This window comes from Erpetoichthys calabaricus, chromosome 1, assembly GCF_900747795.2.
Source record: "Erpetoichthys calabaricus chromosome 1, fErpCal1.3, whole genome shotgun sequence".
NCBI lineage: Eukaryota > Metazoa > Chordata > Cladistia > Polypteriformes > Polypteridae > Erpetoichthys > Erpetoichthys calabaricus.
Window position 1 is genome coordinate 28,358,627 of NC_041394.2, and position 25,827 is coordinate 28,384,453.

General features: G+C 39.4%; 1 protein-coding gene across 2 annotated transcripts in view; it reads right to left on the reverse strand.

Moving 5' to 3' along the window:
• The window catches only part of LOC114647966 (ADP-ribosylation factor-like protein 2-binding protein), a 29,744-nt gene extending 18,128 nt beyond the window's left edge, over positions 1 to 11,616 (reverse strand). For both annotated transcript variants that reach the window (XR_007933503.1, XM_028796703.2), the window contains exons 1-3: positions 11,544 to 11,616; positions 5,364 to 5,406; positions 871 to 932 (exon numbers count right to left, since the gene is read on the reverse strand). Coding sequence is in view for 1 of the 2 variants with exons in the window: in XM_028796703.2 (XP_028652536.1) it covers positions 871 to 932; positions 5,364 to 5,406; positions 11,544 to 11,562 (124 nt within the window). In the remaining variant the exon portion in view is untranslated. The remainder of the gene's footprint in view (positions 1 to 870; positions 933 to 5,363; positions 5,407 to 11,543) is intronic.
• Positions 11,617 to 25,827: the final 14,211 nt, after the last annotated feature.

Consider the following 25,827-nt stretch of genomic DNA (forward strand, 5'->3'; position numbering starts at 1 on the left):
ATAGATAGATAGATAGATAGATAGATAGATAGATAGATAGATAGATAGATAGATAGATAGATAGATAGATAGATAGATAGATAGATAGATAGATAGATAGATAGTGTGATGGACGGCCGATGTTTCAGTCTAGCCAGGACATCCCTCAACTGAAAGGAGCATTTTCAGGGCACTACATCCCCCGGGATGCTAGATGCCAGCTCCCCTGGATGGTAATGGTTCCTCGGATTCCCACAGGGTAGCATGGGACATGGAATCTATCTCTTCAGCCCTGTTGGGTGCCGCGGGTGCCGCCTGGGGGAGCTCACCAAGATCCCAGGGACTATTATGGTTACGTCAACCCAGAAATATGTAGGAGTCACAAGGACGGAAACCTGCAGTACTTCCGGGACACCTGAAGAAGGAGTTTGACCCAGAGACGAAATACTTCTGGGTCATTGACTTTAAAAGGACTGTGGGAAACCCCAGCAGATGGAGCCGGAGTTGGGTGGGAGTGTGACGGAACTGCTGGGAGTTGGAGGATTGTGTTTCGAATTATTATTGATTATTGTTATTAATTTATTATTGAGAATAGTGGAGGTGCTTGGTGCACACTTTTGTAATAATAAAATCAATTATTTGGACTTTTACCTGGTGTCTGACGTGCCATCTGAGGGTTCAAGGGGACGACAGCGCCCCCTATATTCCACAATAGATAGATAGATATACTTTATTTGTCCCCAATTTTTTGATGTTGATTAACAGAAAATGACTCGTTAACGTCAAAACAAAAACATATTTCTGCAAAGTGTTCTAAATTATTAGTAATTATTATTATAAAACAGTAAACTATTTATTGTTGTAATACAATAAAAAAGAATATTTACTCACCTACAATCACATGCTCAATGTATCCAATGATGGTGTCAAATGTTGCATCAGATCCAGAAAAACTAAAGGTTTACAGAAAAGAAAACATACTATTAAAGCTTATTAAAGCATTCTCTTAATTATAATTAAAAAGTTGGCAAATGCCTTGCTCTGATGCCATACTTTGTTGTCAGGTGATTTTCAGTACAGCTTTGCCATGCTAGCAACAGTAGATGACTGGTTAGTCTCCAAGCTCAGTTCTACAATTCACACTTCACGTTAAAACCAAATACCAGGTTCACCTATTGGACCTAATTTTAGTTTTCCTGAAATTAAATTTGTTTCAAGCCTTAGAAATTTCAATCTTAGCTATCAGTGTTTCAGCCTCAGATCATTCAACTACAATTTTCTCTTCATGTATTATAATCTTACAAGTTGTGTTATGTGGCTTCGTCCGGGAAACTTTCTGTGTCAATGGGCCTCAGTTATAGTACCATTGGTTAATCGGATGTATCAGAAGTATAGTTTAAGTAACTAAGAACTTTTCTGTTGTCACACATGTGCGTCCAGGAGACAACCACAGAGATCATTTAATAACTGTTACACTCCAAACCAGAAGGTGGCGCTGTGGTCTAATATCTTTTCCCCTTTTCCCCTGCAGAAAGGCTGAATGACACCGCTTCCATCTCTGGCATCACTTACAGTTTCTGCCATCCTGAATCCGCCCCTTCCAGCTCTCATATATCATAACTGGCTCTTGGAGAAGTCTGAACAAGAAAACTTTGATTACTTGCACAACCTTTTTTTCTGTTTCTGTTTTAGTCATTACAATATACAGGGATCACTACAGTGCATCATCTCTTGTTAACGTTTCTTACACGCTATTTGTATTTTTTTTTTGTTAATAGTGGCTAACATTATTAGTTCACTCAAGCTGCTAATTGTTGAACATGACATACAGTCTTTGCTTTTAAAGTGATATTCAGTAATGTTACAATGGTGATTTGAAGTTTATTAATTCAAAGCTAAAGACTTTTAAAAACCTGAAATCTCCATTAGCATCAAAACCTAAAGAGTATACAGTGGATTTGAAGAAATGTCAACAAAACTCATTCAAAAGCACCATCCTATTCTCTTCTTATTGCATTCTAAAAAGAAAAATCTCCATCAGCTATTGAAAACAAATCCCACTTCATTCTGTTCCGTTGTGTCTTAGCTCCATCAGTTAATCTGATGGTTTTTTTTCTCTTTTTATTTCCTGTTTGCTTTTTTCACTTCAAAAAGCACTTAACACTGGTCATTGATTGGTAATGTGAACTTAATGATGAAGTGCTGTTGGACAACTGTTTTTTTTAAAAATGCAAGGCAATGCGTTTTTAATAAAATGTCATATAATCAGTTTGTGTCAGATTTATTGCCACATGTGACACACCCCCAGTCCACTGAAGCAATCAACAATGCTACACAATAATTTTCCCCATTTCTAACTGTGCTCCCCGAACTGCTGCACTCCTAATCACGCTCGATTCACAAAGGAAGAAATCTCCCTTCTTCAAAAAAGGTAAAACTGGCTCCCAAGGTCATCAAGGTTGATAAACATGGCTCTAAGATAAAGATTGTAATCCAATGAAATTGTTATCCCAAGGAGGTCGAGGGAAGGAACAAAAAAAACCCAGCAGTTGCTGCCTTTGATGACATGGTGCTTTTGTCGATGTTCTTATTTAAAGTTTGTGAGTGTGGATGAAATTGTCTAGAGCAGTGCACTGGCTGATGGGAATTATAGTCCCAACTTTGACATTTGCACAGAGCTGCAGATAAGATGAAGGGGAGGATGGGTAACATACATTAAATACCATTCTTACTAAATCAATAGTGGAAAAATGACTACACTCACAGCCACGATTCCTAGTAAGCACCTGCTAAATGCATCTTCTTCAATGCTTCCCTGAACTTTCCTCCTTTCACTTCACTTCTGCAGACTACCTTCATTTGGATAAAAGCAATGTGCACCAAAAACAGTGTAAAGATTTCCAATCGACAAAAGCCGGATTACTAAAAAACTAAAAAGTCTCCTTAATGACACAAAGAGACCATTCAAATATGATGACAAGACAAAGCAGAACTGCGTTGGGCTGGTGCCCTACCCGGGGTTTGTTTCCTGCCCTGTGCCCTGTGTTGGCTGGGATTGGCTCCAGCAGACCCCCCGTTACCCTGTTGTTAGGATATAGTGGGTTGGATAATGGATGGATGGATTTTAAACTGTCAGCAGTCGTACCACCTAAAGCTAAGGATGTTTGGGCCGGCCCAGTACTTGGATAGGAGACCACCTAGGAAAAGCTTGACAAAGCTGAAGAAAACGCTGAGTGAAGGGACAGAAGCTTGCAGAGCTGATATAAAAAATTGACCCAATCAGAACAAAAAATATATTTGGAATAGACTGGGCATAATTACTAGACTGATGTAATCCAGGGATCAGGATGCTTGAGGGAAAGAGAACATGGATAAAGCAAACATCCATCCATCCATTCTTCAACCCGCTGAATCCGAACACAGGGTCACGGGGGTCTGCTGGAGCCAATCCCAGCCAACACAGGGCACAAGGCAGGACACCAATCCCTGGCAGGGTGCCAACCCACCGCAGTAAAGCAAACACCCTGACTTAATTATTTAATTTGATTTTCTGTCTTTCCCCCAATAACTTCTTCCAATGACCAGTCCTCCAACACCATCCCTGCTGAATCAATAGCTCCTACCACTTCACCTGGTATGGCCAGTGATGAGTCCACCACTGATTATCAATATGGGCTTTCTATAACTGATAACTAAGTGAGAGGACAAATGAGGCTACACACAAGAAAAGCCACAGGATCAAATGGAAGTTAGTCCTTGAGTTCTTGAGATCTGTGCAGACCAATATTGTGGCACCAGAAAAATAAGAGTGCATGCAATTGCATGGAAAAAGCTGTTGAAGATCAAGGTGACTGTAGAAATAGACAGTGATTTTGGCTGTGGAATAACCCTTAGGGGCCAATATCCACTACTCTCCAGCCTAATAAAACTTTAGAAATCCCCTACAACCTAATTCTACAGAGTTTAACAATTGTAAAATCACATGTGAAAAGTATTTTATGGTCAGTTTCATAATGCTGCATGGAAAATAAAACACTGCATGGATAATAAAAGCTTTTTCCTCCATCACAAGTGGAGAGGGAAACTGTATATATAAATTTAGTCCAATTCAACGTTGGGAAGGCTCTGTCCTGGCAGCACTAACAACAAGACAGGAAACAGCTAAGTGCAATGATGGTCATCCCAACTCAGTAACGGACTTCTGAAGCTCTGTTAGAGAGACCATTAGTTTCTTGGTTGCCTCACTGACCAACTACTCAGTTTGTCCAGACAGCCATCTTTAGGAAGTTTCCTTATTTTTCCAAACTTCATCCATTTCATAATTATTGAAGCCACTGTGCTCCTGGGAAGACTCAAAGCTTTATAATTTTTTTTATCCCCTTGCTGTGGTCGATGTCTTGCCACAGTTTGATCGCAAAGGTCTATAGAGAGTTTCTTGGACTTCATAACCTGTTTTTGTCCTATCATGCTGTAAACATTGTGGGACCTTATAGACACAGGTGTGTGCTTTTTTAAACGATGTCCAGTCAATTCAGTTTGCCAGAGGTCGACTCCAATCAAGTCCTAGACACAACTCAAGGAGAATTAAAGCAAACAGGATGAGTTATCCTTACAGGTGGCGCAGTGATAGCGCTGCTGCTTTGCAGTAAGGAGATTGGGGGTTCGCTTCCTGGTTCCTCCCTGTGTGGAGAGCGCTTTGAGTAGTGAGAAAAGAGCTATATAAATGTAAAGAATTATTATTATTAACCTGACCCCAATTTGGAGTGCAACAGCAAAAGTTCTGGATACTTCTATGAATGACAGATTTTAGTGTTTGATTTTAATAAATTTGCAAACTTTTCTGAACTCATGTGTTCACTTTGTCATTATGGATCCATGAGTGTTGACTGAATGACAAAAATGGTATTTGAATTTATTTAAAATGAAAAACAATAAATTGTGGAGAAAATGAAGGGGCACAGATACTTTTTAAATCCACTAAACATGACACCAGCTCTTCGTAGGACATTTTTAATATACAAAAAATATGTAAATGTAAAGTATCCCTTGCATCGTGTTTCTCTATCAAATTTATTTTATGTAGATCCTAAAATATGCTTAATTTGACCTATGAATCTGTATGATGTCTAAATTTATTCCTTTGGAAACTTAGTAAGTAATTATGGAAGACAAAATATCCAACCACATGAATATCTACAAATTAATCATCTTCCAAGGAGTCAGTGCAATATACAGTACAAGAGTCACAATGTAGAAGAGACCCTTACAAGCTAACAGCAGAAAGAAACAACGTCAAAAAAGAATAAGGGTGTCCCAGGCCTGGGGTTTTGTTTGTCATCCACAAAACACTTCAAATCTAGTACTGTAATAGCCAACTTGCTCACCTCAATGCCAAAAACTCTTCTTTTCCCACATCTTCACCTTCAGCTGTGTCACATCCACCACAAACAGGAACAACAGATGAAGAATACATAAAGCAAAAAACAAAACAATATAATCAAAGACTGCTATTCCTTTCCACATTATTTTGTTTAGCAAACATTTGAACTAAAACTCAATAGGTTCAAGGCTTTTTTAATGCTATTCAACATTCAATTTTTGGCATCTAACATGTCCGAAAACAGCACCCCCAGAAAGGTTACAGTACTGAACAGGTTTGACAAAAGCAGCCACTAAAAGGTTCTCCATTTAATTTATATCCCACCACCCCACCCCACATACACACCTTAATAATTGAGTAATTTGACCCGTAAACTTGTATACTTTCTAAATGCTGCCTTTTGATAGATAGATAGATAGATAGATAGATAGATAGATAGATAGATAGATAGATAGATAGATAGATAGATAGATAGATAGATAGATAGATAGATAGATAGATAGATAGATAGATAGATAGATAGATAGATAGATAGATAGATAGATAGATAGATAGATAGATAGATAGATAGATAGTGTGGCGGACAGCCAGGTCCCATGCTCGGCAGGGACACCCCTGTTGCATCTGTTCCAGGGGAGCAACCATGGGAAGCTCAATACCTCCTCTGGGACGCTTGGTGGCAGCCTCCCTGGCAGATGGTGATCCCCCAACCTGTTGCATGGCTCCATGGGAGATGGAGTCCTCCACAGCCTGGTTGGGGGCTTGGATGGCCGCTATGGGGAGCTGCATGGAGTCAGCAGCCTGGGCTATAAAAGGGCCAGCCACCATCACTCAGAGCCAGAATCGGAAGGAGGAGGACTAAGCTTCAGGAGGAGTGGTGGTAGAGGAGAAAGGATTGTTGCTGTGTTGGAATTGTGCTTTGGGACTGTGTATTGCCAGTGGGTCACGGGGAAGATGTGCGCCCACTGGTGAAGAAAAATAAAGTCTTTGTGATTTTGTACGTGCCTCTGTGTCCATCTGTGTTGGGTCAGGCGCCTATATAGCGCCTCTGTTACAATAGATTGAGATTATTTGCCCACAAGGGGAACTGAAATAATAAAAATATAAATATTGTAACAAAGCACTAGTGCTGTCCTGCAAGCACACACAAGAACTGGCTTGAATAATAAGAGAGCTACTGCTGTCAACAATAGGCTTGCAGGTGGTGGTATTATGGTCAGACCTGTCCAGTTGTACTGTAGGCATACATCTAAAGGTTTTAACACTGGAGTGGGGCAGATTCAGCCAGTTGTGTCCACTAATGGAAGATCCTGATAGATGTTTGTTCTTTTCAAAGATCCCTGGTTAAAGTCACCAGCATTCTACAGTCAGAATGCTTCATCAATAGAGTGTTAGTAACAGAGTAAATAATTTCTGTTGCTTAAATAATAAACATTAACCAGAATGATGTCACTTATCTCCCTAGGTGGTAGCTTGGATGAATTCAGTCAGTATTTTAGAGTCTGCATCACGTTTTAGTTTTAAATGTAACTAGCCACACTACCTCATTTCACTGTGTGTTGTCCGGTATAACTATGTATGTGACAAATAAATAAAGAATTGTTATTATTACCTGTCAAAGACAGGCTATAGAATAATTTTAAAATATTTGTTAATTTTTGCCCTATATGTACCTTATCTGCATATGCCTGAACCTCTCTTGACTGGGACTCCATCTCCCGAAAAGCCTGCTTCTCAGACTGACATCACTTTTGAGGCGCTTTTCTCACCTCTTGTCCAACTGTATACTTCCCATCTTTGAAGGAAACTCTCTCACCATGCCTCCATTGCCATTTCTCCTCTTCGTGTGTCTCACACTCGCACCTCCTCTTTCAATTATATTACCAATGCCAAACTGACCAATCTGATTGCTCTAAAGGACTGGACACACACAGACACTAGTGATTTATTACATATTAGATGTGCTTGCTTTTTTGTCATTGCTCATTCACATATATCTCTAGTCCCCCCTGCTGCCTTTTACACTCTGTCTGATCATATCAGAAAAAAACATCCACCATTAAACAGAATCTGAAATAAGAAGTTTAAGATGGTCCTCTGAAATACCAAAATGGCTACAGTAGCTAATTTTGCTGCGACTCACCATGTGATGTGATAAAATATTCCTCATTAAATTAAGGAAATCCAGGTTTGAAACTTTTCCACCTTACTTTTATGCTTACTCTGGATTTTTATCTCTTCCAACCTTGGATGAGCTGAGCTCCTTAAGCACCTGAATACAGTCAGTCAGTCAGTCATTTTCCAACCTGCTATATCCTAACACAGGGTCACGGGGGTCTGCTGGAGCCGATCCCAGCCAACACAGGGCGTAAGACAGGAACAAATCCCGGGCAGGGTGCCAGCCTAGGGACAATTTAGGATGGCCAATGCACCTAACCTGCATGTCTTTGGACTGTGGGAGGAAAAAGGAGCACCAGGAGGAAACCCACACAGACACGGGGATAACATGTGAACTCCACGCAGGAAGAGAACCCAAGTCTCCTTACTGCAAGTCAGCAGCGCTACCACTGCGCCACCATTGCTGGCACCTGAATACATGAATATTTCATAAATATACCCTACTTTATGCTCTATTATTTTCTCAGATGTTGTAAACATAAGGTGGCCTTCAGATCCTCTACGATCACCTGTGACGTCTCTTAAGTTTGCAGCTTGTCTAAAAGGTAGTTGAGATCAGATCTGCGATAACGGCAGCATATCTTCAGTTTAAAACTCAATTAACAAATTTATATGGGAGTCAGAGGCCAAAGCTTAACATTTATAGTTAATAAAAATTAATAATTGTAAAAAAAAACAAAAAATTGACGCTTTAAATATCTTGAGTAGGGCTATGGGGAGGGAAGGCTATGCCAGGGTTAAATGATTTACCCCTTTAATCTAAAGAATCTAGAGTCCTGAAAGACAGCATACAAACGCTACACAGGAACTTCCAGTTGTTAATCTAACCAGGGTACAAGCACTTTGAGAAATGTAACCAACTGTTATCTCAAATGTTGTAAGTCACAGTGGATAAAGGTGTCAGTCAAATAGATAAATATAAATGTCATACGTATCTCCCTGCTGCTAAGGCCCATCAACCTGGGTGTGTGGTAGCCTCACATCATCGGATGTTGATCCTTGCCATGGATCAGCTAATAGAGCCGGGGTAAAGTGAAATATACGGTTTGCCTCTAACCCCAGGTGAGTGGAATGAGATGAAGCTGGTGGTAAGTATGTGCAAGCACTGTGATGAAGCAGTCAGGAGCACATGGAGCTGAAGAAAACCTGTACAGCATGGAGGAGTGTCTGATAGTGGGTTCAGATGATAAGAAATGGATGGTCCTTTTCAGGGATAACTACCACCAATTTTTTGTCTCTTGTACCCCCAAATAGTTACAGTGTTACTTACTTCATGTAGTTTGTAGTGATGACTGAGAAAAAAAATTGAATGTAATGTTTTCATGAAGAACAGAGATAAAACACTTTCTGATTGAATGGATGTCTATGGTGACCAAGGTTGAACCACGGCAAACAGCATAAAAACTACCATCAAAAAATCTCACGTTAGTCCTACTGCATAAATCATTTGTTAAGGCCTCCATTGGTATGCTGAGAATGGTTAAAATACATGCATTTTTGCTAAAATAATGATAAATAAGTATTCCAGAAACCCAGAGTAGTGTCCGCAGAAGAAACACATTCACACATGAACAACCTTTTGGGGTAAAGAAAGGAATCTTTACCATTGAAAATTTATGATTATTTTTTTTTCCAAGGCCATTGGTACAAACCACGTGACAGAAGTTACATTCAAAATGGGTGGAGTATTCCTTTGAGATATTTTTTAAATATGAAATTGGTATATTGACTCTCCTCGCAGCAGCTTGTGGAATGGGGTACAGCAAATATGGGTCGAGGTAAACGTTTAACTCCGCCCATAATCCACAGCATTACGTCATATTCAACACACTGCAGGTGGCAGTCGTCACGCTACAGTAACTGTAAGCACGATACACCTGGTTACACAATGGGGTAGATCAGAGTTGTGTGATGGTTATCGGACTCAAATAATGATGACTGTCGAGTAAACCAAGTTACATAAACGTGTAATTCTCATCATTTGCGTGCAGGTCATGTCTTTCCTGTCTTAACATGGAACGTGTGATGTCTATAAATTACAGGATGAGTTATATGTTTATCACCGCCCCATTCCGTATGCTGCAGCGAGGACCGTCAAGTGTACTGCATTCTACAGGTTTCAGAAAGGTCCGTGCTAAACTCTACAAGCCCAAAAATATTCAAGACTGCAAGTGGGAACTTTCAGAGGAGAAAATAAAGCGCAGCCCCATGCATGTACAAGATGACAAGGGTCTTTGGTGAAGAACACGGAAAGAGTACGACAGTGTTAAAGGACGATTGGCGATTCTCTGTCTAGTGCCAAGTATAAACTGTATCATTATTATTACTGTTTAGTGGGTACTTGTTATTTCTATGAGGCGTTTCCCGTCTCCCATAACACCAGGAAAGCGTGGATATGAACGTTAGGTTTCCTGACGGTTTATCATTTGTTAAATGCACGCGTTTGTTGCTGGGCGTAACTTCTATTTCGCGTGTGCCTCACATTTCCCATCCTGATATTCGTTACGGTTTATTTAACATGAGAGAACTTTTAGATACTAGCTGCTTAAACGCACACGCAATGTAACTTAGCTTTAAGGAGGCTCTGTTACGGCACAAATATAGAAATAGTAAACTATATTGTATTATTAAAGACGTGCCCATTTTAAAGAGAGCCCCGTGCCAAAACTCTGCACTTGTGACTTCCAGCCGAACGGCACTGAATGCCTCACCTACATTTAACGTAACATTTTCAAACCTTCAAATCGCGCACTTCAGTTATTAGGCCACGTACTCTGCGAAAGGCTCTGCTATTCCGCCGTTCATTTCAAAATAATTAAAAATTCCAATCTATGTAATATTCACATCCTTGATTTGAAGAAGGAAAACCAGGCTAAAAAATTGTGAAGGTAGCTGCCAGTCGGAAACCTAAGACATTACCCCTGCGCCACTACACATAGTATTTTGCCGCTTTATTAACATTTAAGGACACTTTTAAAATTCAGACTTCTAATTGTATCAGTCGGTGATTTTCTAACCATCTTAAACCTGAACAGGGATGCGGAGGCCTTCGAGCCTATTATACAGTGTAACATTTTTAGTACTGTAGTAGACAGCGTAGCACCGTAAAAATAGGCGGGGCTAGACGGATGATTGACAGTAAAATGTTCACAGGTATGCATTCTAGGAAACCCTGTAACTTTCTCGTTGCACCTTATAAGTCCAGGGAGACTCCAGACGGCTGGTGAAGATTTCCACAGCATTATAGATACAGTCTTAGACAGATAGTAAAAAAGGTATGGGGAAGGACACTGCACGCGACGATGAACGACGATCGGGAACACTAAGCGAGTGGAATACCCTGCCTAGTTTTATATGATTCTTGTAGTTTAAGTGATTCTGCTAGAAGGCCTGTTAGTTATTTGTTGCTAAATCGATAACGCCTATTATCGGTCTTAATTCCCATTCGGTGTGCGTCTCGGTATTTCCATGTAGGTAGTTCGTTACAGTATTGTACAGTATTGAGCAAAAAAAGCTCTGACAGCACGGTGCAGCTCTCTAACCGCAATTATAGGATGAACATAAATACATTTGATTAAGTGAGTTTGAGTAGAGTACAGTTGTGACGAAAATAGGCTATTCAGCCAAACAACCTCGTCCATCCTAACCACATCGACCGCCCAAAATAACAAAGTCTACATTTTATGGCCCCGTATGTCCTGCTCACCACCACACTACTTGGTAATTTATTCCACGCGTCTATGGTGCTTTGAGTGAAGACAGCTTCCTAACGTGTGCCGTATCTGCCGTTAAGAAGTTTCCAACTGTGTGCCCGTGTTCTTGTTGCATAATTTATTTTAAAGTAACAGCTATAGGATCCACTGTATTCATTCCCTTCATAATTTTAAACACTGCATTCCAGCCTCCTTTGAATCCCCATTTGCTTAAACTGAAAAGGTTCGACTCATTCAAGCTCTCCTCATAACTCATGCTACTTAATATTTGTTAGGTTATATTAAAAACTTACACGTTTCAATCGCTGCCATCTTCTTGTCGTGTGTAGTTACTCGGGCAGTCTCCTAGTAACAGAGAGACGCTTTCAACAACCTGCGTGTTCGAGTGGAAACCAAAAGGCGGACACTTACGTTCCAGGTAAAACTACCTGTGTGTGTGCAAGTAAGATCCTATACGATTAAATACAGTAGACTACTTTAACGTAAACCACAATGCATCGATTAAAATAAATGCCATTAATAGCAAAGGATTAACCACAACTGAGACACAGTAATATGACAATGAGAGATTTCCTGATTGTCGAGTGCATAGGATCCTGGACGAAGCACTAATTCCCTTGAAAAGGTTACAGTTTCAGGAGATCGTTGGGATCATTTATTGGTTTATTTTCAATATTGTATTTTTTTTACCCTTAAACTTAAACATAAAATGTCTTGAATTACCGTATGCTGCCCTAATTCGGGCTATTAAATGTAATGATTTACTTTATGAAATAGAAAGACATAATAAACAACAATAGATAAATGTTTGAAATATTAAAAATACGTGTTTTCATTTAAATCTTTAAATTCTACGTATTATCGATTGTAATAGAAATTAGTAATTTTCCACCCTTTGACAGAGGTCCATAGAGGGCTAAATCCGTAATAAATGATTAAAAATCAAAAATAACATCATATTGGTAATCGCTGACCCTAAAACAGCCCGAAACAATAACACCCATATTATGTTTGAAATGTGTAATTTTAACCTTCTGGGAGTGGCTCTTACAGGGCTAGGACCACCAGTAAAGAATCAAATATCAAATAAATCATCATATTCAAACTTTTAGAAATACTGATTTTTAGCTGTATTGTGCTGGGTTATGAGGACCCTCGTAGCACCATTACTTAACAAAGAACCATTTCATTCTGGAAAGAGTTCTTTGAATATGACAGTGGGCTTTGAAAGGGTTCCTAATATGTGGGCAAACCAGAAACCTTTAGGCTACCTAGCAGACTATTTGGGCAGATCAAGAAAACCTGAACTTAGCCCGTGTCATTCTAAAACCAGCAACCCATGTTTCACAAATGTGTTATCATTCATCCATCCATCCACTAGCTTATCCAGTACAGGGCTGCGGGTTAGCTGACGCCTGTCCCACCAATCATCGAGCGCAAGTCTTAACATCTATTATGAAATCTGTTACGGATGTAAATGAAAGATTATTTCTGCAACATTTATGTGGATAGTTCGTTTAGAAACCTAAAATAGTTTCCCCATTCCATCACTTTGAAGAACCGATTTGGCACCTTAATTTTTATTACCTATGGTCAAGATGATTCGAACAATATATATGTGGGGGCTTTCTCGTATCGGTCAGTCAGTGGCAGAAAAAAAACTGAAGTGATTTCAAAGAATTTCTTATGATCAGAAAATGATAATGCACTCGTTTTTTTGTGATTCTCACAGACGTTTCCTTTACGCTATGTTTGTGTAGACTTTAAGATTTTCGGGTCAAAATTTAGGCAATCCTGCATGGTCAAGAGTTTTCATGTCCTTAGCAAGAAGTCCAATGTCACCTGCGACCATGGCCGGTATAGCGTTTTTGCTTAAGAAAAAGAGGTCAATGGATTCCCAGTTACTTAAGAGTTTCATAAATGTAAGATTAATGCTTCTTTACTCTTTGATATATTATTATTGTCTATACCATTTCTGATAGATTAAATGGATTTTGGACCTTTCACATTCATGTATGCATTTGATGTGCACAATAGGAGTGCATATATATCTTTTAATGAATTTCATAGTTTTGGGTAAATTATGCCCTAGAAAACCAACAGTTTACTACAAATATTAGCTAAATGAATGTAAATTTGACTTAGCATTCCAGAACTAGGGGTGATGCAGTGGTGGTGCTGCTACCACGCAACAAGGAGACAGAAGTTCAAGTTCTCGATGATTCGTCCATGGGTTTCCATCATAATTGATGTGTAAAATTTACTAATTTGAAATAAGTTAAAAATAACATTGAAAAAAGTAAGTTTTTTGATGGACTTAATAAAAATTATGACATCTATATCCATTTAACTAATTGTCTAATTTAAAGAGATATGTAGATCTAACATATCAATCATTGGTTATTACATTAAAAACATTTTTTAGATTTAATTCATTTTCTATCAACTTTATTGTTTTTATTTAAAAAAAAAAGTAATTTATTCAGGTATATTGGTGTCTTCGTAGCATTACAATAGCCAATTATACTATGTTAACATAATTAAAGAATATGAACGGATATTGGGTGATAACAACAACAACAACAATAACAATGACAACAACAATAATAATAATAATAATAATGATAATAATAATATATTTTATTTATATTTTCATTTCCCATGCTGAAGATTGCACATTTTGTGTAATCTTAATATTGTATTATTATTGTATTAATTTTGCATAAGAGGCAAAGAAAAAGATTCTCTTCTAAGGTAGCATGGGTAAGGAATTTGCCAGTGTATCAAATAAATAAATAATAAAAATTCAGGTTCCACAACCACACGAAACTCAGTCCGAAAAAATTACTTTACTAAAAGTCTTTTATTTTTTTTGTCAGTTGTACGACCTGGGGCTGCCTTTGGGAACAATGCAAGTGAGGGGGTGGATCTTTATGCAAATACAGGACAGTTACGTGTATAAAACGTGTTTTATTTTAAGTTAAATCAGCTTAATTTAACTGTGTGTAATGAATATGTGCAAACCACGTTTTGAGTATTTAAAAGTGTTAATTTTGAGTAAGATTAACATAAAATAGTTGAGTAAACCCAACAATCCCTGAGGCTGAGGCACTTTTTAAAAAAAAATACTTTAATGGCTTTATTTCAACATAATTCAATTGTATTAATGTGACATCTAAGAAGACTAGATAACATTTACATAAAGTATCTATCTATCTATCTATCTATCTATCTATCTATCTATCTATCTATCTATCTATCTATCTATCTATCTATCTATCTATCTATCTATCTAATATCAACAAACATGATTATTTTAAGTTAGATTACATTAGATAGATAAAGTTAACGACTCAGTTCATTTCAGTGTGGTCCATATGACTGTTGCTTTGTACAATCGAGTTTATATATTCACTAATTTCAGAAATGATTCACGTTAATACTAATAGAATAACAACTATAATAACCATGGCTAGTTGTGCTACCCATCTTAGACGTTTTGAAAAAATCAATGTAGACCAGGGTTAACTTTGTGCGCACCATGTAATGCATCTGTCTGTGTTATATGCCATTTAGTGTGGCATTCATAAAAGCCATGTTAATGTTTGTGATGAAGATAATAATAATAATAATAATAATAATAATAATAATGTTGCAATATACATATAAAATTACAATGTTATAATTTAGCATGAAAGAGACTCTTTGTGGTTTTAAAACTGCAGACAATTTGAGTACACAATGAGTTAACTACTCAGACTCGCTGTGTAATCAGTAACACCCTTTAAAGTCAGAAGGTGAATGCCCCCTGTAGCAGCAGCAACATCAATGGCAGCTGTCCAAGTCTGCAGCTCAAGAAGCAAAATTGCAGGTTTAAATGGTGATTTGCTAATGGATATGAATCCCTTTGGACCATCTCAGTAACCAGCAGCTATGAGTGGAATAGAGCCTGCCTGGGGGTGAATAAAAACCCTCCTAGTGCAGTCCCTCTCTGTAGCAGCTAGCCTTCTTTGTTTGTATGCCGCCATCTGCAATTCACATGACCTCAGCAAGGTTGCTGTGTCCAAATCTGTGTGTACAAATGGCCAGATTACTATTGTGATGTGCACACAACAAACCCGGAGGCTTTGGGCTTAAACCCACTACTGGCACCATGTGACAATGAACAAGTCACTTCACCTGCTTGTGCTCCAATTGGAAAGACTAAATAAGTGCAACAAATTGTATATCCTTTGATAAAGTCATCAGCTAAATAATGTATAATAATACAATGCCTAGCATTACAATAAAATGTTTTTTCATGCCGTTGCAGACACATGTGGTGCAGTGGATATAATGCCCATCCCTATTCTCAGCCTCTTGAATCCCAGACATGTCAAAAAGAGGTTCTCAGCATTAAATGTCCAGGTGAAATGCATCGGACCCTCAGAGACCTTTTATACACCTTGTAGCCAAGCGGCCTGGGCATACACATGATGAATATTGCGCTTTGGGCATGTAAAAGATGCTATTCCTCGAGTCTTAGAAAACAACACTCCTTCATTTTTTCCCCTCTTGTGTGTTGTTTTAACTCATCTGTTGGGATGTTTTATTTTTTTCCAATTGCTGCTTTTTGCATGTTGTTTGATTTTTCTTTTACCTTTTTCTTTACATTTGCACATCTGGTGTGACAAATATACTGTATATATATACCAGTTACAGAGCACTGCCACTTGACTTGATCATTCCTAGTTTTCATACTCTTTCTATGTACAGTACGTTTAGCATTCATTTGCTCAGAGGTTGATGCACTTGCTTCTTCTGGACCAGCTCTTTTTTCTCTACATTAGCAGCCTGCTTCTTCTCTTCTTTTGTTGACATCTTTTTGTAATAAAACTGATTAAGTTAGTGTTTCTGTTACACTGACTTAGAACGTTTTCCTTAATTTTTCACTTAAGCTGGCACTTAAGTCTTCAATCTGCCTCAAGAAAGATTAAAGATATGAAGAGGTAGGGAAAGTGACGGCAAAGGTGGTAGGGATGAGAACGGCGCCCTTATGCATGCACTGCTTCATAGAGTTGATTCTACTTCTTCTTCTTCTACTTCTTCTTTTGGCTGCTCCCGTTACGAGTCGCCACAGCAGATCATCTTCTTCCATATCTTTCTATCCTTTGCACCCTGTTCTGTTACACCCATCACCTGCATGTCCACTCTCACCACATTCATAATCCTTCGCTTAGGCCTTCCTCTTTTCCTCTTCCCTGGCAGCTGTATCCTTAGCATCCTTCTCCCAATATACCCAGCATCTCTCCTCTGCACATGTCCAAACCAATGCAATCTCGCCTCTCTGACTGTCTCCCAAATATCCAACTTGAGCTGATCCTCCATCCTCGTTACACCCAAAGAAAATCTTCGCATCTTTAACTCTGCCACCTCCAGCTCTGTCTCCTGCTTTCTGGTCAGTGCCACCGTCTTTAACCCATATACCATAGCTGGTCTCACTACTGTCCTGTAGACCTTCCGTTTCACTCTTACTGATACCAGTCTGTCACAAATTACTCCTGACACTCTTCTCTACCCATTTCACCCTGCCTGCACTCTCTTTTTCACGTCTCTTCCACAATCCCCATTACTCTGTACTGTTGATCCCAAGTATTTAAACTCATCCACCTTCGCCAACTCTACTCCCTGCATCTTCACCATTCCACTGACCTTCCTCTCATTTACAGACATGTATTCTGTTTTGTTCCTACTGACCTTCATTCCTCTCCTCTCTAGAGCATATCTCCACCTCTGCAGAGTCTCCTCAACCTGCTCCCTACTATCGCTACAGATCACAATGTCATCAGCAAACATCATAGTCCATGGGGACTCCTGTCTAATCTCGTCTGTCAACCTGTCCATTACCACTGCAAATAAGAAAGGGCTCACAGCCAATCCCTGATGTAATTACACCTCCAACTTGAATGCATTCGTCACTCCTACTGCAGACCTCATCACTGTCACACTTCCCTCGTACATATCCTGTACAATTCTTACATACTTCTATGCCACTCCTGATTTCCTCATACAATACCACAGCTCTTCTCGAGACACCCTGTCATATGCTTTCTCCAGGTCCATAAAGACGCAATGCAACTCCTTCTGGCCTTCTCTAAACTTCTCCATCAACATCCTCAGAGCAAACATTACATCAGTGGTGCTCTTTCTTAGCATGAAACCATACTGCTGCTCACTAATCATCACCTCACTTTTTAATGAAGCTTCCACTACTCTTTCCCATGACTTCATGCTGTGGCTCATCAATTTTATCCCCCTGTAGTTACTGCAGTCCTGCACATCCCCCTTATTCTTAAATTTCGGCACCAGTACACTTCTTCTCCACTCCTCAGGTATCCTCTTACTTTACAAAATTCCATTAAACATTCTGGTTAAAAATTCCACTGCCATCTCTCCTAAACACCTCCATGCTTCCATAGGTATGTCATCTGGACCAATGGCCTTTCCATTTTTCTTCCTCTTCATAGCTATCCTTACTTCCTCCTTGCTAATCCATTGCACTTCCTGATTCACTATCTCCACATCATCCAACCTCTTCTCTCTCTTGTTCTCTTTATTCATCAGCCTCTCAAAGTACTCTTTCCATCTGCTCAACACACTGTTTTCGCTTGTGAGTACGTTTCCATCTTTATTCTTTATCACCCTAACCTGCTGCACATATTTCCCAGCTTGGACCCTCTGTCTAGCCAATCGGTACAGGTCCTTTTTTCCCTCCTTAGTGTCCAACCTCTCATATAACTCATACACTTTTTCTTTAGCCTTCGCCACCTCTCTCTTTACCTTGCGCTTTATCTCCTTGTACTCTTTTCTACTTTCTGCATCTCTCTGACTATCCCACTTCTTCTTTGCCATCCTCTTCCTCTGTATACTCTCCTTGTATTTCCTCATTTCACCACCAGGTTTCCTTTTTCTCCTTCCTCTTTCCAGATGTCACGCCAAGCACCCTTCTTGCTGTCACCCTTACTACATCTGCTGTAGTTTCCCAGCTGTCTGGTAACTCTTCACTGCCGCCCAGTGCCTTTCTCACCTCCTCCCTAAACTCAGCCTTGCAGTCTTCCTTTTTCAACTTCCACCATTTGATCCTTGGCTCTGCCCTCATTCTCTTCCTCTTCTTGATCTCCAACATCATCCTATAGACCACCATCCTATGCTGCTTAACTACACTTTCCCCTGCCATCACTTTGTAGTCTTCAGTCTCCTTCAGATAAACTCTTCTGCATAGGATGTAATCTACCTGTGTGCATCTTCCTCCACTATTGTACGTAACCCTATGTTCCTCCCTCTTCTTAAAATATGCATTCACTAAAGCCATGTCCATCCTTTTGGCAAAACCACTATCTTCTGACCTTTTTCATTCCTCTCCTTGACACCACCGACCTATCACCTCCTTGTCTCCTCTGTTCCCTTCACCAACATGTCCATTGAAATCCACTCCAATCACCACTTTCTGTCCCTTGGGTACACTGTTCATCACTTCATCCAACTCACTCCAAAATTCTTCTTTCTCATCCATTGCACACCCAACTTGCAGTGCATATACACTAACAACATTCATAATCACACCTCCATTTTCCAGCTTCATAATCATTACTCTGCCTGACACTCTTTTCACCTCCAGAACACTCTTGACATACTGTTCTTTCAGAATAACTCCTACCCCATTTCTCCTCCCATTCACACCATGATAGAACAATTTGAATTCACCTCTGATCCACCTGGCCTTACTCCCCTTCCATTTAGTCTCTTGCATGCACAATATATCAACCTTCCTTCTCTCCATCATATCTGCTAACTCTCTCCCATTACCAGTCATACTGCCAACATTCAAAGTTTCTACCCTCAGTTCCACTCTCTTTACTTTCCTCCTCTCCTCCTGCCTCCAGACACGTCTCCCACCTCTTCTCTTTCTTCTTCTTCGGCAACAACAGTAGCCCAATTTCCGCCAGCATCCTGTTGGTTAATAGTACCTGTGGCGGTCGTTGTTAACCCGGGGCTCAACCGATCTGGTATGGAAATTTGTATTGTTGTCCGCATATTGATTTGGCAAAATTTTACACCGGATGCCCTTCCTGATGTAACCCTCCCCATTTATCCAGGCTTGAAACCGGAACGAAGAAACACAGTGGATTGTGCATCCGCTGTGGCTGGGTTAGAGAGTTGATTCTACAATAAAACAAAATAAAAATAAAAGAGGAATAACCTTGGAGGTCAACCATCACCCCAAAAGCAGACAGTTGACATCACTTAGAATATGTGTACCAAATTTCAGGTCAATAGGTCAAACGGTAGTTTGTTTTATATATATATAAATATATATATATATATATATATATATATATATAATCTTCATTTGGATCTTGATCTTTGTTTTTCCGCGAATGAATTAGAAGAAGAAGCACTAGATGGCAGTAGAGAGACAGCTAAAACATAGGCATTGCATTAAGAATCTCCTCCAGGCTTATACTACTGAAGACTGTAGCACTCCAGTCATACCTCAAAACACAGACATTCAAACTAAACAAATTAACTTTAAATTAACTAACCTTTATTTATATATAATCTTCATTTGGATCTTGATCTTGTGTTACAATGGTTAGCTCCTGAGGCCTGGTTAGAGAATGAGATTGCCGAAGATAAAAGGTACGTGCCTACGTAACATATGAATGAAAGAAAGACAGTGGGTAAAATGAATGACAACGTAACAGCACGTTCCGGAAATTATTATTGTTACGTTGTAGCCGGCGGGTGCTGCGCGTCTCACAGTTGTACTGTGGCTTGCTCACATGTCAGTGAAGTGATCCCTATTTATGTTTTAAAGAGCTTGGATACCTATGTGTCCCCTTTTTATAACCATTGCTCCGTGTGTATTGCCTTACTCTTTGGATTGCCACAAAGCAACCTGCGAGATTGGAGAAAGGTTGAGAAGAGATCGTGAGAGGAAACGACAGTGTCGTGAAAACGAGATGGACTGTGAACGGAGAGAAGCAGAAATGCTCCTACACCACCACATAATTACTATTCAGACAGTGATTCCGAGTAGGCCGTTCCTATCGAATCAATGTCCAAGGGTTTTGTTTTGTAATTTTGTTTCCCTTATAAAAAATCATAATGCTGTGTGATGAAGGGCCCAGTTCACGACTGGCAGCCGTGTTTAAACAGGGAGCCCTTCACAGACAACTTTAACACACGCAACGTAGTTGGGCGCACATGGCTAGTATATATATATATATATGTAATGTATGCATAGGTACGTGCGTGACAAACATCAGACTGTGATCAGACCTATGCATGTATATATATATTGCTCAAAACATTAAGTGAACACTAAATCATCACAGTCTAACACCAAGTCAATTAAGCTGTAGGGATAGCAATCTGTCCAGTTAGGAAGCATAAGTGATTGTGAATCAACTTCACCTGCTTTGGTGCAAATGTAAGTGACATCAGGTGCACTGGAGGGGGGTGTAATTCTACTGTTTGTTCTGTTGTTTTATTTTTTTGCCTGAGGGAATAGGTATAAATAGATAGTGTAACATATGAAGGTTAAATGCTGGAATTAGAGACATTAGGTCTACACAGTAAATGTAATAAAGGGGACAAGACAAAACAAACGTCTAGGATGACAGCTCACAGGAAAACCTTAGAAAAACTGTGAGAGCTTGACATAGCAGGAATTTGAACCCAGTTACCTGGAGCTGTAAGGCAAGAGCACTGATCACTGTGCCACTTTACTGCCCTTGTTTGATGTATTAAACTACAATCATCATTAGTCAAGGCTTACTGATATTTAGAATGGTGAGACTGCATCTACTTAGGGGATGCATTTGTGTCCCATGTAACAACTCTTGGTATTAAATATTTTCAGATATATGTTGGTAATACAATAAATACAGTATATGTTACGTATGTACCCATAGTGTTGTGTGCTCTTGAATAATCATCGTTATTTGTATTTCAAAATTTAGACCTTGTGTGTACAAATGTGTCACGCTCACTGCTGCACAGAAAGTATCATCTACCCCATCATGAAAATGGGTCAAAAGCAAAACTGGGAAATGATTAACCATTCATAGAAGGATGAACTGATATCATTGTTAATCATTTTAATTACAAAACCTTCTGGTATTCTGAGTTTGTTTTTGTCAGCTTAAATAAGATGCAATGGGTCTGAAATTGACAGCAGTTTAACCTAATTTGTAAACGTTCATGTAGTGCATTTTGAGTAAAAGTCCACTAGCAAGTATGCATCTGAGTTTTTACATCACAGAAATGTGCATAGAGTGTGCCATTTGCTGTTTTTGGTATGTTTAATAATAAACTTGAAAGCTCCAGGCATTTCTGAATGAGAGCCACAAGGCTTGAGAAAATAAACATACTTTAGTATTATTTCAATACAGATATAGGAAGAAGCGGGCATTGCCCTCTCTATCTTGGCTCAACACAAGAGACCTCTAGCCTGCCAAAATATAAAAAGGCCATGTGCTCTGTGTTTCATGCCCTCTCCTAGCTGGCATAAATCGTAAGGTAACTAGAGGGTATTGGCTTCACTCCAGAAAACCTCCAGAGTAACATATTTTGGACACTAATTGTGCTTAATTGTTAGACTACTGGAGCATAAATCTAAAATGATTCAGAGGATCTTGACTAAAACGGTGCAACTAAAGGTGAGACCCATTTAAAATGACCAATTAGGTTTTCTTTTAGGGAATTTAGAGGAATCAAATAAGCAATTGGTTGTGTTAAAGTGCTAAAAGAAAGGATTGTGCACAATATGATGGACGTTTACATGGATTATCAGAGGACACTTGATCAAGGTAGATGGACTGTCTTACCAAAGGCTCTTAGATGGAAAACACGGAGAATGGAGAGATGAGGGCTGCGTGGAAAAGAATATGTGGATCAGGCTGTCTAAATAAGGCTACATTGAAAAAGATAGTGAAGGGCAAGAACATGGCAAGAACCAGACATACAGTCATATGAAAAAGTTTGGGAACCCATCTTAGTTCTTTGGATTTTTGTTTGTCATTAGCTGAGCTTTCAAAGTAGCAACTTCCTTTTAATATATGACATGCCTTATGGAAACAGTAGTATTTCAGCAGTGACATTAAGTTTATTGGATTAACAGAAAATATGCAATATGCATCATAGCAGAATTAGACAGGTGCATAAATTTGGGCACCCCAACAGAGATATGACATCAATATTTAGTTGAGCCTCCTTTTGTAAATCTAACAGCCTCTAGACGCTGTCCTCCTATAGCCTTTGATAAGTGTCTGGATTCTGGATGGAGGTATTTCTGACCATTCTTCCACACAAAATCTTTCCAGTTCAGTTAAATTTGATGGTTGCCGAGCATGGACAGCCTGCTTCAAATCATCCCATAGATTTTCAGTGATATTCAAGTCAGGGAACTGTGATGGCCATTCCAGAACATTGTACTTCTCCCTCTGCATGAATGCGTTTGTAGATTTTGAACTGTGTTTTGGGTCATTGTCTTGTTAGAATATCCAACCCCTGCGTAACCTCAACTTTGTGACTGATGCTTGAACATTATCCTGAAGAACTTGTTGATATTGCGTTGAATTCATCCGACCCTCGAATTTAACAAGGGCCCCAGTCCCTGAACTAGACACACAGCCCCACAGCATGATGGAACCTCCACCAAATTTGACAGTAGGAAGCAGGTGTTTTTCTTGGAATGCAGTGTTCTTCTTCCGCCATGCAAAATGCTTTTTGTTATGACCAAAAAACTCAATTTTTGTCTTATCAGTCCAAAGCACTTTGTTCCAAAATAAATCTGGCTTGTCTAAATGAGCATTTGCATACAACAAGCGACTTTGTATGTGGCGTGAGTGCAGAAAGGACTTCTTTCTCATCACCCTGCCATACAGATGTTCTTTGTGCAAATTGCGCTGAATTGTAGAACAATGTACAGATACACCATCTTCAGCAACATGTTCTTGCAGGTCTTTGGAGGTGATCAGTGGGTTGTCTGTAACCATTCTCACAATCCTGCTCATATGCCGTTCCTCTATTTTTCTTGGCCTGCCAGACCTGCTGGGTTTAACAGCAACTGTGCCTGTGGCCTTCCATTTCCTGATTCCATTCCTTACAGTTGAAACTGACAGTTTAAACCTCTGAGATGGCTTTTTGTAGCCTTCCCCTAAACCAGGAGACTGAGCAATCTTTGTTTTCAGATCTTTTGAGAGTTGCTTTGAGGATCCCCATGCTGTCACTCTTCAGAGGAGAGTCAAAGGGAAGGAAGCACAACTTGCAATTGACCACCTTAAATACCTTTATATCTCATGATTGGATACACCTGTCTATGAAGTTCAAGGCTTAACGAGCTCATCAACCAATTTGGTGTTACAAGTAATCAGCATTGAGCAGTGACATGCATTCAAATCAGCAAAATTACAAGGGGAACCAAATTTTTGCACAGCCAGTTTTTCACATTTAATTTAATTTCATACAATTAAATACTGCTTCATTAAAAATCTTTGTTCGAAAAACACCCCAGTACTCAGATGTTACTAGGAAATGAAAGACATACCACTGTTATCTTTTTTGTTGAAAGGAGAGTAAACTATTATGCAGGCTAAGAGGGGTTCCCAAACTTTTTCATATGACTTTACATGTTGCACAAGTGTCCCGGTTTGAGACTCTGGTTTAAAAATCTGGTCATGCTTTAATTCAACATCAGAGTGCCACATTCACCTAATAACCTTTGACTTTCACTTTTGTTATTACCTAACATTTGTCATAACTGAACAGCTTTGCAAATCCCATTAGAAAGTGCAGAATGGATTAACTAGAAAAGTTTTTATTTATTTATTTAGGTTACAGTGGGGCAAAAAAGTATTTAGTCAGCCATCAATTGTGCAAGTTCTCCCACTTAAAAAGATGAGAGAGGCCTGTAATTTTCGTCATAGGTATACCTCAACTATGATAGACAAAATGAGAAAAAAAATCCAGAAAATCACATTGTCTGATTTTTGAAGAATTTATTTGCAAATTATGGTGGAAAAAAAGTATTTGGTCAATAACAAAAGTTCATCTCAATACTTTGTTATATACCCTTTGTTGGCAATGACAGAGGTCAAATGTTTTCTGTAAGTCTTCACAAGGTTTTCACACACTGTTGCTGGTATGTTGGCCTATTCCTCCATGCAGATCTCCTCTAGAGCAGTGATGTTTTGGGGCTGTGACTGGGCAACACGGACTTTCAACTCCCTCCAAAGATTTTCTATGGGGTTGAGATCTGGAGACTGGCTAGGCCACTCCAGGACCTTGAAATGCTTCTTAAGAAGCCACTCCTTCGTTACCCAGGCAGTGTGTTTGGGATCATTGTCATGCTGAAAGGCCCAGCCACATTTCATCTTCAATGCCCTTGCTGATGGAAGGAGATTTCCACTCAAAATCTGACGATACATGGCCCCATTCATTCTTTCCTTTACACAGATCAGTTGTCCTGGTCCCTTTGCATAAAAACAGCCCCAAAGCATGATGTTTCCACCCCAATGCTTTACAGTAGGTATGGTGTTCTTTGGATGCAACTCAGCATTCTTTCTCCTCCAAACACGATGAGTAGAGTTTTTACCAAAAAGTTCTATTTTGGTTTCATCTGACCATATGATATTTTCCCAATCCTCTTCTGGATCATCCAAATGCTCTCTAGCAAACTTCAGATGGGCCTGCACATGTACTGGCTTAAGCAGGGGGACACATCTGGCACTGCAAGATTTGAGTCCCTGGCGGTGTAGTGTGTTACTGATGGTAGCCTTTGTTACTTTGGTCCCAGCTCTCTGCAGGTCATTCACTAGGTCCCCCCGTGTGGTTCTGGGATTTTTGCTCACCGTTCTTGTGATCATTTTGACCCCACGGGGTGAGATCTTGCGTGGAGCCCCAGATCGAGGGAGATTATCAGTGGTCTTGTATGTCTTCCATTTTCTAATAATTGCTCCCACAGTTGATTTCTTCACACCAAGCTGCTTACCTATTGCAGATTCAGTCTTCCCAGCCTGGTGCAGGTCTACAGTTTTGTTTCTAGTGTCCTTTGACAGCTCTTTGGTCTTGGCCATAGTGGAGTTTGGAGTGTGACTGTTTTGAGGTTGTGTATAGGTGTCTTTTATATTGATAACGAGTTCAAACAGGTGCCATTAATACAGGTGACGAGTGGAGGGCAGAGGAGCCTCTTACAGAAGAAGTTACAGGTCTGTGAGAGCCAGAAATCTTGCTTGTTTGTAGGTGACCAAATACTTATTTTCCACCATAATTTGCAAATAAATTCTTTAAAATCAGACAATGTGATTTTCTGGATTTTTTTTTCTTATTTTGTCTATCATAGTTGAGGTATACCTATGATGAAAATTACAGGCCTCTCATCTTTTTAAGTGGGAGAACTTGCACAATTGGTGGCTGACTAAATACTTTTTTGCCCCACTGTAACCTAAATAAATAAATAAAAACTTTTCCAGTTAATCCATTCTGCATTTTATAATGGGATTTGCAAAGCTGTTCAGTTATGACAAATGTTAG